Source organism: Vitis riparia, chromosome 17 (genome assembly GCF_004353265.1).
Source record: "Vitis riparia cultivar Riparia Gloire de Montpellier isolate 1030 chromosome 17, EGFV_Vit.rip_1.0, whole genome shotgun sequence".
NCBI lineage: Eukaryota > Viridiplantae > Streptophyta > Magnoliopsida > Vitales > Vitaceae > Vitis > Vitis riparia.
This window is the reverse complement of record NC_048447.1, coordinates 9,511,165-9,524,060: the sequence shown is the minus strand read 5'-3', so window position 1 is coordinate 9,524,060 and position 12,896 is coordinate 9,511,165. Positions and strand designations below refer to the sequence as shown.

The following is a 12,896-nucleotide window of genomic DNA, read 5'->3' as shown; positions in this document are numbered from 1 at the left end:
TTTATAAAATTGATATACATCCTAGGTTGCATTTCACTTCACACAAAAGCGCACCTTGTGTTGCCTCTTGTGCCTAAACTATAGGAGACTTTTGTGCTTTAGTTGTGTCTTGCGCCTTTTAAAACTATGAAACTCAACCATATGGCACAAAATTAGCAATTAGTTATTGATTGCAAGTATATTTACAATTTTACATTGACATAATATGTTAAATCATTAGGATCAAAAGTGGATAATGAAATGGCAAGACCCTCTTGAGAAGATATCAAGCTCTAGCCATAAGAAAGAACTTGCTAATTTTTTTTGTTATTATTGGTAAACCCACTAAAGGAACTTGGAAGGTGGAGCTAATTGAATCAAAAGAGTAAGAGAGAGAGAAATCTAGAAGCGAAGGACTCACCCTCAGAAGTACATATAAGGTGGTCTGTAACTCAATTTTGACTAGAAGATGACAATGAGTTTCATGTATGGCTTGAGTTTGTGTTGACTGTCAACCTGACCCAGCCCACCCGAGTAGTATCCTATTTGAGACTGAGTAGAATGGGATCATCCTAAGAATCTGAACCAGAAAATGAGCCTCCAGTGAGTTGTCACTTCCTTCTTTTGGTTCTTGCAACTTATGAGCCTTCTCTCATTTTCCTCACTTGAACTAGTTTCCCTTTTGACCAAGCAGAACCTTCAATCTTAGCATTGTGTTTTTGCATTCTATCTTGCCATGCCTTCCTTGAGGTAATCGTCTCATCTGGCTTAGTTGTCTCACCCCCTATGACACATAACCCACCTCACTTTGCAAGCAATATGGCTAAGTCCTTGTTCACTCCCTTATGTGATTTGAGAAAGATGGTGTAAGTTCAGGGGCACCCAACTGAGACTGAAAGTGGCCCTGGTTTTGTGGGCCATATGGGGTTCCTATGTCTTACTCTCTTTTGGGTCCAGCCCTTGGGTATTGATTTAATCTCCAACCAGCCACAAATGTAACTCTAGGCAAAGCGCTTTGTGAAGTGGAAGCAGTTTGGCTTTTGCATTGGGCTTCAGTTTGGGCTTGTTTCTCTCCATGTGGCTTCCCTGATGCCTACTTTTCTTCTTCTTGCGCTTCAAATCTCTCTCTCTCTCTCTCTATTATCTATCTATCTATCACACACAACATACACATGCACATGCACACATGCATCCATCTATCTATCTCACTCACACATGCACTCTCATGTTTACCATCTCACACATGCACATGCATCTATCTATCTCACTCACACATGCACTCTCATGTTTACTATCTCACACATGCACATGTATATGCATGTATCTATCTATCTATCTATCTATCTATCTATCTCTCACACACACAACATGCACATGCACATGCATCTCTCACACATGCACTCTCATGTTTACTATCTTACACATGCACATGCATCTTTCTATCTATCTCTCAATCTCACACACACATACACAACATGCACATGCATCTCTCACACATGCACATGCATCTATCTATCTCTCTCTCTCTCTCTCACACACACACACACACACACACAACATACACATGCACATGCATCTCTCACACATGCACTCATGTTTACTGCAGTTGTTTTTTTCAAAGTGAAATATGATTCTTCATGACTGTAGAAGTTCTCTTTAAAAAGACGTTATAGAAATGTCATTAACATGCTGATCAGAATTTAGAAACTGAGCTATATATGTAAATAAGGTGCAACTGCAATTTTGTCTATCCAAGCGTTATTTGTTTTCAAACTTGTACTATCCTTATTAATTTATATTGTGTTCAGGAAGTTGACTCAAAGCGCTGGTCTCCTTTCTTATTCATTTCTCAGACAAACAGGCCATGACAGAATAGTAGTACCTATGGTGAGTTCGCATTGTTCCACTTATTTTAGTTGGATTGTAGATTATGCTGATTCTTAGCCATCTATTTTCTCTATTTTTCTCAATGTAAGAAAATGTAGCATGGTAACCTAACCAATGTTGTTTGAGTACTGCAGGCTTGCTGATTCGATAGCCTGAAAAAGATTGACCATAATTTTGATTTCTGATTGCCTATGCCTAAGTCATGATTTGGGCCAACTGTAACTAGGCACCCTACTGTTACCCCCCTCTGCTCTCAGCTTCATCTCTACTGCCTCCAGTCCAGCTTCCTCTATAGCCAGTGTCATTTAAGTACCTGCATATAGCCGTTTCAATTTGTTAATGGATTGTATGTGCCTATAATCACGTGCATGCTATAAATTGCCATTTGGAGGCTTCTTCCTTGGGATAAAGAGATACCTAATTAATCAATTGCTAGGGTCAAAGTATTTTGAAATTTTCACCCAAAGTAATGAAGATTGGTTTTGAAAGTTTTGCTTGGCCTTGAGCCTATGCCTTGGAGAGGCTGTTTTCCCTTGATGGAAATTTGTTATTTTCCTGCCATGTTGGTTATTTCCTTGGGGGGTTTGGTTGGAGAGTGCTCATGATGCGCTGCATCTTGTACCATTCTAGTCATTGTCTGGTTGATCTGGTTAGAAACAAATCTAATAATTATTAATTATGTCCCAGGCATGATTGATGGCATGTGCAACAGAATCTGTTTTTTAACTTCTTAGGGACTGTGAGTCGCCAAAATGTTTGTTGCTCTAAGATTTTGATAGGCGCTTTTGGGAACCTAGGTCACTAGGTATGAAAGAGTATTTTGAGACTAGGGAATGGTGGTGGGAGGCACTGGAGGTGTAGGGTGGGGAGGAAGAAAGAACATGATGCATCCCTTCTCTGGACCAGCAGGTCATGGGTTGGCGATTGAGGCTGTGGCCTTTGGTTTGTCAAAAGGTTTCTAAGAGCCCCATGCTAAGGAGGCTCTGGATCTTAACATTAATGGAGACTCATAGCTTTTTATGTTTTTAGCTGCTTTTGCAAGTACAGGGTCTTTGTGTTTGAACTATGGGTGAGAGAAAACCTGGACAGATCTAGTAGCACAAGTTTGTCCTTCAGTTGGAGCACCAGACTGACTATCAGGTGGTTGATTGGCTTTCTGAGAGAGAAGCTAAATTCCTGGCAGCTTTAGGGGATTTTTATCCTCATCCAGCTTTGTCTTTAGAATAGTTTGGTTGGGTCCAATTTTTTGTTGTAATCCTATTATTTGTTTTGTTTTCTTCTCAGTTCCTGTCTTTTCAAGGATTCCTTGTCCTTCTGTTTCAGCCCCTTCTTTTGTTTGTTATAGTAGAGTCCAAAACAAAACAAGAAAAGGACCACAGCAGGTGTCAATTATCATGAACTTGTTAGCTGTGTACTTTTAAACTCCAGGTTTTTCTGATTTCCTCATACTCTGATTCATCTCATGTCAAATACCTAGTTTGAGATCTTGTGTCAATTGCAGGTGGATTATGAGTTTAACACATCAACTAGCACTATGGAACCCTTGCATCGATATGGTAAAAAACATTTCACGTCTAATCTCTCCATTCTTTTGCGGTGGTCTCCATATTCAACAGAGCAAGAGCTTCTAAAGCAAGTAAGCCTATAATTTTATTTTTTTTCTTTTGGAGGTTTTCTTGTCTTGTTAAAAAAATCATTGGATTTATATTTTCAAAAACCTTTAAACCTGAGGTCAGGAATCTATCAGTTTTGTGACTCTGAACACAAGTAGGATCCCTGCAACTCCCCATATTTTCTGCTGCATGTTTCGGAACTTTCAATGTCTATATATTAGATTTCAACTTCCTAGATATTTCTTGTTGTAGCATTTAAAACTCTCCTCCTTTTCAAAGCTTCATTTCACATGTCTTTCTATTTGATGGCAGTTTGATGACATTGGGTATCATGGCACAAAAGTTGTTATCTACAATTTATGGTTCAGTGATGATGGGAATGTGGAGCTGGATTTTGATTCAGATCCTGAGGTTCAATTTTATTCGTTGTGCCTTTTTCTTTTTGAGATGTACTGTGCAGAGATTCCAATGAGGTATTTTCTTGTGACTTGGTATTGTAGGATATACGTATAGGTGGGGATATCAAACAGGTTACAACAATTCCTGCTTGGAAAACAATAAATGAACAGCACATTGCCAACCGATTCCATATTTCCCTCCGTGTAAGTTTATATTTCTAGAAGATATAATTCCATTTATAAGAAATTCTAAAACCATCTGTCTCATGCTCCACAGGTATACTTGTCCATCTTGTACTTGCGAATACCTCAAAATTTCAATATAATATTGCGTGGGAAAGTTGTTGAGCATCATAATATCGCCAATGATCTCAAATTTCCAGAATTCATCTTGTACAGACCTCAAACTGGTGGACTCGTGGAGGTTGTATTTATTTATTGTATAGATTCTTCTTTTGTTGATCCTTGTCTCCTATGCCTACTGAAGATTCTGGATTTTTTGAACCTAAAGTCCCATGTCACATTGTTTATGTGAATTTAAAAGCTAAGTGGCTTGAGAAGCAATTTTGTGTTAAGTATGGACCCCATTTAGCATCGTCCCCTTAGGAGAAGCCTAGAAGGATATATTATGATGTCAGGCTTGTTGATTGAGATTGAAACTTTTTTCTGGGTCATGGAAAGGTCCAGGGGTGGGGTTTCTTTATTCTCTGTTTCTTGTGCTCTTTTTTCTCCCTCTTCCTTAATCTGAATTGGGTTATTTTTGTTCATCTTTCAATGCAAGTTGTTACAGGGACCACTTCCCCCTGCAGCTATTTCATTCATGCTGGTTGCATGACTAAGTTTGACAATTTTCTGAGGTTTAACTCATTTTCTTTAACTATGCAGGGTACAGTTGTAACTACCATAGGGTTTCTTAAAGAAGCTCCACAAGTGAATATCCATGGCTTCAATGTCTACCATAAGAACCGTCTAATACTGGTAAATATTTTTTATGTAATATATTTTAATTTGGCAGTTTGAACTGTTTGATATGTCACATTATATATCAAGAATATATTTTAAATGTTTTTTATATGATGTATATGAGGATTTTTGTGCCCTAATTTATCAGGGAACATACCCTGCAGGTTTTTTGTACTAAAACTTTCTAAATAACTGAGTAGAAACATCTTTAAGGTTGTGTTTGGGCATTTTATAAAATCGATTCAGTTTGCTGTATTAGACATAGCATATGAACATTCAAGTGTTGTGTAAAATGGAGCCATCACAATGGTCATCAAATGAAACAATGATAAGGTTATTAGGAAAAAAAATAATCCTAAAATAACCTTATTCTAAACAAGTGAAGAAAAATGGAAATTGACCCATTTGAATGCCATTAAAACACAAATGGTTCTGCTCAATTTTTTTTTTTCCAAATGCCCCTTGTGAATGTCAAGATGGCATGTAGCTCCATGGGTGTGGGTTAGTAAGGAGAGGTTGCTTTTTGTAATTACTGCATAGCTTTTTGCTATTGGTATTCAATTTGTTTAGCTTTCATTTGTGGGAGGATTCCTCATCCTTCATTTGTATTTCCTATTTTCTAATTCAATAAAATTCATTGTTGTTTCCTATAAAAAAAATGTCAAGATGGAATTGAACAAGGTAGTGTGAACTTGCATGTTTTTGAAATTGAATTTTGCACAACATTTTTCATTTAGTGGTTTTCATGAGGGCTCAACCTGTTATTAGTTGATTTTCCTCTCTCATTTCTTCTTCTCTCTTGCAAGGGCACAAGCTGGCTTTTTATTGTAGTATCCTGATCATATTTTTAAGTGATAATCTGGCACACTAATGTTTGAGCTCTCTCTTGATTACTTTTGCTCTCTCCTGCATGCCCTATACTTTGTAATATTCCGATGATGTTTTCAAGTGTCACACTTAATCTGTGGTCTTTTTTTCCATTGCAGCCATTTTGGCAGGTTGTAAACTACTCAGACAGTAGAGGCAGAGGAGTTGTTGGTGAGAACCCTTGTAGCCCTGTGTGTGTCATATTTGAATGTTTAGGCAAATTTTATTTAAAATTGCTGAGAATAGGTGGCAATAATCTATCAATATTGTTTAGGTGTTCTGGAAGCAAACTTTATTGAGCCAATTCACAATAAACAAGATTTTGAAAGAACTTCACTTTTTCAAAAACTTGAAGGCCGCTTGAAGGAAATGACATGGGAATACTGGTAAGAAGTAACTTGTTAACATTGGAATTACTTGTAAAGCTCTTAGCAGCTATCCCTGTGTGTTGGCTTCCTTAACTCAATCCTATTATTGTTTTTCATATTGCCAGTAATAAAAGCAAGTGGAATTGTACTAAAGAAACGTTCAAATTGGACATTGTAATTTTATTTATCACAAATTTTGGAAATTTCCCCTCTGAGGTATTGTGTTAGTTTTCCTGCCTAACAACTGGTCTCAGACAAGGTTCACAGAAAAACCCTCTTTGGCCACCAATTGGAATGTGGAATCAATTCATAAAGGGTTGATGTGAGGTTGAGGACTAGTATTAAGACCAATCTCAGATCCCATTGAATATTCATCTATTTTACAATTTGAGTCTCCAATAGTTGGGATAAGGTTGCTAATTGTGGTTCTTGTTCTGTTCTGATTGTGTTTCCTTCTCATTCCTGCTTTTTGCCCACCGCTTAACTCCATTAAAGCCCCAAAAGTTGCGGTTGCTTTCCCACCTCTAAATCTTATAATAGTTACATCAGTTTGGAACTGTTGGCCTTTCATCTTCATTTGTTTCATCTGAATACAGTCTGGAGGTTCTTGGTCACTACAAGGAAATGGGATGATTTTGTTATGCTTTTCTTGGAATTTAGATAAAGTCTATATATTATTTGATATGAGTTTAACTCTATTGATGGAGGGTATTTTTATTGGACATGTAGAAATTACTTCATTTCAAGTCTCTATTTAAACTTTTTTGTGATGCCTCAATTTTATAGGTTATGTTTTGAAATTGGACTTTGGCCTTAATACTCTGTAATATGTCCTACCAAATTCACTTTTTCCATTTCTCATTGACTAATAACCATATTTGTTATGGTAGTTCATGTTCCCCTAGCATTGGTATTACATACTTGATGCACATTGTTGAATCTTGGCAGGGATTATCACTGTGGACTAATTGGGTATCAGGTTAAGAAAAAGCCTCGAACACTTGTATCTCCGCATATTTCTTCTCATGGTTCACCACATATTGCTATGGAAAAGCCAATTGGGTTGAATCAGAGTTCCCCTGCTATTAGTAATATAAAAGCAACACCTCCAGGTGGAGCCTTCCAACATCCAGCAGCTACTGCTTCCCATTGTTTAGCTGGAAGACCAGGCGAACCAATAACTGATTCTCAAAGCAGATCCCAACAAGGTAAATTCTTCATTAACAATCAATTTGGGTGTTCATTACTAGCCTTACAAGCTCATGCCAGTGGATTGTGCCTTCTGCCCAGGGGCGGATCTAGTAAGGGCACAAGGGGGAGCATGTGCCCCCCCTTCCCCAAAATAAAAATCTTATGTCTTATTCCCCCAAAAAATAAAATAAAATTCCTATATATAGCTAGGGATTTTAAAAAATCAAAGTGAAACCCCATAAATATAAATATAATTTTGAATTTTTAAATATAAAAAATAATTACATTTCAAATAGCATAAAAAAACTAAATAAAAATAATGTTATAAATTTTAAATAAAAATAAAAAATAAATTTACTTTGTAAAGTTAATTCATTCACGTCTCTTAAAGGTTTTAATTGAATATACCTAACCATCATTAATTTGAAATTTCATCAGATATTCCCCCTTATCCTGTTTTTTTTGTTAATTTCATTTGTTTTCCTTTCTGCTTAAAATAAAGAAGTTATTTACCGAAATTTCAAGGTAATAATGACTAAGTATATTTAATCCAAACCTCAAAGAACTTAATATATTTAATCCAATTGAGTGAAATTAACCTTTACTTTATCGAGTTAAATAAGATTAAAAAGAAAATATAATATTTTATAAAATCTACTTAATACCTTTATTTATTGTTTCCTTTTATTCGATTTTTATCATTTTTTTTCTCATATGTTAACTTTATCTGAATTTTTTTCCATCTTATAATTTTTTTAATAAAATTAAGTCTTTTTTTTTTTATCATTTTGTATTTTGTATTTTATTAAACAATTTTTTACATGGTATATTCTCTTCCATCATTTGAAAATTTTAAATTTATTCACATTAATTGGATTTATATTTAGTCTTAGTCATTGAAGATAATATAACTAATAAAGAACTTTGAACTTAGACAATGATAAATATCAGATTCTTAGTAACTACTTGTACTTTATTTAATTTGATATATGAATTCATTAAAAGTTTAAATATAAAGGCACTTAATATGTTAGAAATATTATTATATAATAGATAATTTATAAGTAAAACATTTCATTACTTTCAATTGATTTTATACTTATTTGGGGAAAAAAATCTCAAATTTTATTAAAAATTATAAAATTTATTGAAAAAGTTTTTAAAAGATTTTTTATGAAAAAAATTTGAAAATTTTCTAATCATTTTAAAACTCTTTTGAGATTTTTTTTTTTTTTTTTGTAAAATCTATATTTTTTTTTACCAACATTTTTGGAAAGTTGCTGATTTAATTTGATATTTTTGCATATGTATAATATCAATGCCTAAACTATTTAGTTCCTTAAATGATAAGAAAGATATCATATTTTTAAAATTTATGAATGATTTATTGTAATGTAGATGGATAAATTCCCCCCCCCCCCCCCTAACCAAAATTTCTCGCTCTGCCACTGCTTATGGCCTATGCAGGAGCATCTCTGAAGAGGACAGAGCATGACCATCCTGTAGAACCTGAAAAGAAAAGGCACGCTGGGATAAAGGAAATTGTAACTGACACTCAGAGTCAGGAAACACAGGTGTGTATAGAAAACTCATATCTGAAATACAATTTGAAATTGACCTAATTTCGCACCCAACTTGTATGAAACCACAATACTTAACCTCAGGCATTCGCCTTTCATTTGGTGCAGAGATGAATGTTGGCATTTGATTATATTGATTATGACTTCCAACCTGTAGGCGCTTTCTTGTGCATCCATTTTTATTGCATCTTTCTAATTCAATAGTCCATTTGTTAAACTAATTATTTCCTTTTGTCAAAAGTAATCAGAAAGCCTATATCGAAAGAAGCAGCTACTTGAGGATTTCCGTTTTAGATAAACAGGACACTAGATTCTTTCTTAGAGCAAAAACAGGGTTGGCCCTGGTAAACCATGTTTATTTATATGCTATGGAGTGAGCTTTTGGCTCATCAGTGCACTTGTTTAGGAGGGGTGCCTGATTTCTCAGTAAGGTCTTCAAAGCAAGGTCATAATTTTTTATTCATACATATTTAGCTAGTGGTTAACACTCTAAAATGCCAGCAAGTATCTTGCTTGACCATTTTGTTTTCCTGTATGTATGACTCACTTGTACATTTATTTAGCTGCACAGCTTTCAGATAGGCTGCTTTAGCAAAGAACTTCTAACAAGCGTATTGTTTTTGCAGTTCTTTCATATCTTGTATTGCCAACTGCCACCAGCAAATGGCAGCCAAGTTGTGTTTTTTTCTGCCCCTTGATATAAATCAATCCCTTCTTCTATCTCTTATAAAATTTTCCCTATAATTAATTTTTATTTGTTGATTATAAAATCGGTGGAATGCCATTTCTTTCATTCCAGTTTAAAACTTCAATTCTTAAGATCTGTCAGTTTTTCCATGTTGTATACCTCTGTTATAGTATTTTTGACTGGAGTAATATGGTCAAATGAGATCTCTCTCTATTTCCTATCCCCTAACAGTGCCTCCAAAATTCAAATTTTCTAGAAAAATCCGTAGGAGAACAAGTACTTGAACATCCAACTCCAATCTTGGTATCCAAGAGGGAAGAATAGATTGAATCCAGTAGATTTGCATCCACCTGTCTTTTAAAAGTTTAAAAAACATTTGGGCAACTTCTATTCCTTTTGTGTGAGAATGGAATATCTTTGCACTGATCTCTCTGATTCCTTTTTCTTGTTTTCCTGCTTTGTCACTTCCATTACATATCCTAATTTTTCAGTTTGAATTATTTCCCTATTCTAGGGGAGTTATGAACACCTTGGAATATTCCGTTTGTATCTCTGTCATTTATTTGTTATCTTGTGTCTTCTTCTAAAATTCTATTGCTAACTTTTTTCATGACCTGTTTGTAGCCTGTTGATATTATTGCAAATCATTCAAAAGACCAAGAGGCCATGACCTTGATGCAAGAAAACAAGAAGCTCCATGCACAGTGAGTATATTAGAATGTTCGTCTTTCATGAGTACCCAAGCATGTCCTTGTCCACATAGTTCAGATTTCAAATGAATTGGATGAGGAATTGGAGATCATCTCCGGAGAGAAGCTTATCATGAACCTGATCTGATGCTTAACTATCCTAGAAGTTTAGGTTGAATGCATAAAGCTGTGAAAGAGCATATACCACAAAGGCTAAAACTAAACTGTGATATGAATTAATGGATATTTGTGCCCCAAATTTCTGGAGTTGGTATCAGACTAAGCAGCACTTCTGAAAGGTCCATTTATATCTGTTTTATTTTTCAGATGCTTGGAATACGAGAAGAGGGAGAAAGAACTTAGTGTCAAGGTAAAATTATTAGTTCTTTTTCTTACACGTTGAACAAGTCAATAGCCAGATGTTAATGGAAATATCTTTTTATTCTTGGGGTATTTGGACACCATATTGTGAATGTATTTCTTATTTTGTTTGGTAAAGTATTTGAAAGCGCATTTCCATTGTTTTGGGTGGATTATTAAGAAATAGGAGAGGGAGAAAGAGAAAAAACCTGCTGTTTCAAAAAATAAAATAACATGGGAAATTTTGAAATTCCTAGAAAGTCTTGTGCATGAAGTATGGTTGTTTCATTTCAAATAGTTGGCAAAGCAAATGGCAATTATGCCATTTCCATTTGTTCCCAAACACTCTTCAATTACTGTATCCAAGTGATTAAGGGATGCTTAGTCCTTGGCATTTAGAAGTAATTAGTATTAAAAATGATTGACCAAATCACAAGCTCATTTAATTGGATGAATGAATTATTTCTTGCACACTAATTCTGAATCTTTCAATGAGAATTAATTCTTTTGCTTGTGCAGATGATACAGCTCCGAAATGAACTAAGAGAGGTTCACAATGAGCAGGCCCGGTTGTTGGCTGAATTGAAACATTTAGACGCAATCAAGGATGAAAAATGATGTAAATACATAGGTGTTTGTTGTTTTTTTTTTTTTCATCTGCAAAAAAATGTTTTTTTTTTAGCCCTGTGCACCATAAAGCTCTTAACCTTGGGAGGGTTGGGAGCCCATGTGCACTGTAAAGTTCTTAATCCTTGTAGAGGGTTTAGGAGAATGAGGTCATTGTGACTGAAAATCAGGAAAAATGGAAAAAAAAAAAATTAATGAAATGAAGTTGTTAGAAACCTTTGTTTTTTTTTTTTCACTTTTACTTCCTGTAGATTCCAAAGAGGACTTGAACATTAAGGGAGGTCTGCTTCCATGTATCATGTAGAATTCAAGTGGTTGGAGTTGCAGGTTGACTTGAGTAATTCATCCATCTTAATGACTGGTTGGGCGGGCATACCCTGTGATGAAGTGGCATGCTGTGGTAGTCCATCCCCTGTTTTCCCTCCATTAGAAGACGGATGCATCACCATCATATAGAAGACCATTACCAGCATCAGTCTTGCTGAATTGGCTCTATGAAGCTCAGGGGATGCTGCATCAATCCTGTGAAAGAAGTTGGTTTTTGCTGATGTTGCATCTTTTTGGGCCTTTGATATCCTGGCTTTGCCATGTTTTTTCTTTTTCAAACCTCATAGGGCTGTTTTTTCATTTTGTTTACAGGGAAACCCCAACCAACAATTGTAAATGTCACATTCACCTTTTTGTTCAAGAATATGCAGAAAAGGCATATTTATTTTATTGATGAGGATATTGCTCACGTCTGTGGAATCTCACTTATTAAAATGAAAAATGATTTTAACGGAAATAAAATCTCGCTCATAAATGGGATTTTAATTGATTTTGAACATGAAATGATATATGATATGTTAAAATTATTATTTTAGCCTCTCATTTTCATTAGGTTTGTATTACTTTCTATGATTGATTTCTACTTGTTGAGTAAATGTTATTCCTTATGATAAAAATGTCATTTTTATGGTTTTTTAATATACAATTATAGGGTAAATAATGATGGAATGTGATAAAAATGGCCTTATTAAATCTAGAATTTTATTATATTTAGTCATCTTTTACCATGGCAAAAGTGATGTGTAACTTGGTTTTTTAAAAGAAATAAAATAATGATACTAATAATAATTTTATATCAAAATCAAAGTCCAACCCGTAAGATGGATCCAAACCAAATCAAGGTTTAAGTTAACTTTCTACTAAGAGCAATTAGAGATATAACTTCACTCCTAAAATTAATAAATTTTCAATTTCACCGAGAAATTTGCTTGTAAAGTCTTTTCTCGCCTTTTTTTTCTTTCTTTTTTTCTTTTTTACTTTTTGGCTATTAAATAATTTTCTCATGATTCAATGTCAATGTAGTTGACTTTGGGCCATTGTCCCTAAATGATTCATCCCTTGTAAGTGGTAAAACTTTTTCATCACTCAACATCATTAACACTATTACGTAAAGTGATGAGTTAATGTAGCATCAAAGCCTTTGATCAAGTTACTATTCTAAAAGTTTCTCCATGGAAGATCTCTATGTCACCTATCATGGTGATGTGAGAAATATTGAAAAATTACTCGATTGAAAATGAACTATTCAATAATCACGTCAAAATAACTAATATGAGTATAAATTTTTTATTACAAAAATAACACGACACGACTTATTTAACCCGGTTAGGTTGAATTTATATAAATTGATATGGATAA

General features: G+C 34.6%; 1 protein-coding gene across 4 annotated transcripts in view; it reads left to right on the top strand.

The window, feature by feature from the left end:
• Nucleotides 1-11,946, top strand: part of LOC117904332 (protein MICRORCHIDIA 6-like) — a 47,216-nt gene extending 35,270 nt beyond the window's left edge. For all 4 annotated transcript variants that reach the window (XM_034816888.1, XM_034816887.1, XM_034816885.1 and 1 more), the window contains 13 exons: nt 1,788-1,866; nt 3,368-3,502; nt 3,792-3,890; nt 3,980-4,081; nt 4,155-4,301; nt 4,763-4,855; nt 5,827-5,878; nt 5,982-6,093; nt 7,024-7,283; nt 8,734-8,840; nt 10,159-10,238; nt 10,551-10,593; nt 11,103-11,946. In XM_034816888.1, the coding sequence (XP_034672779.1) occupies nt 1,788-1,866; nt 3,368-3,502; nt 3,792-3,890; nt 3,980-4,081; nt 4,155-4,301; nt 4,763-4,855; nt 5,827-5,878; nt 5,982-6,093; nt 7,024-7,283; nt 8,734-8,840; nt 10,159-10,238; nt 10,551-10,593; nt 11,103-11,201 (1,408 nt within the window). In that variant the 3' untranslated portion in view covers nt 11,202-11,946. The remainder of the gene's footprint in view (nt 1-1,787; nt 1,867-3,367; nt 3,503-3,791; nt 3,891-3,979; nt 4,082-4,154; nt 4,302-4,762; nt 4,856-5,826; nt 5,879-5,981; nt 6,094-7,023; nt 7,284-8,733; nt 8,841-10,158; nt 10,239-10,550; nt 10,594-11,102) is intronic.
• The last annotated feature ends 950 nt before the right edge of the window (nt 11,947-12,896 follow it).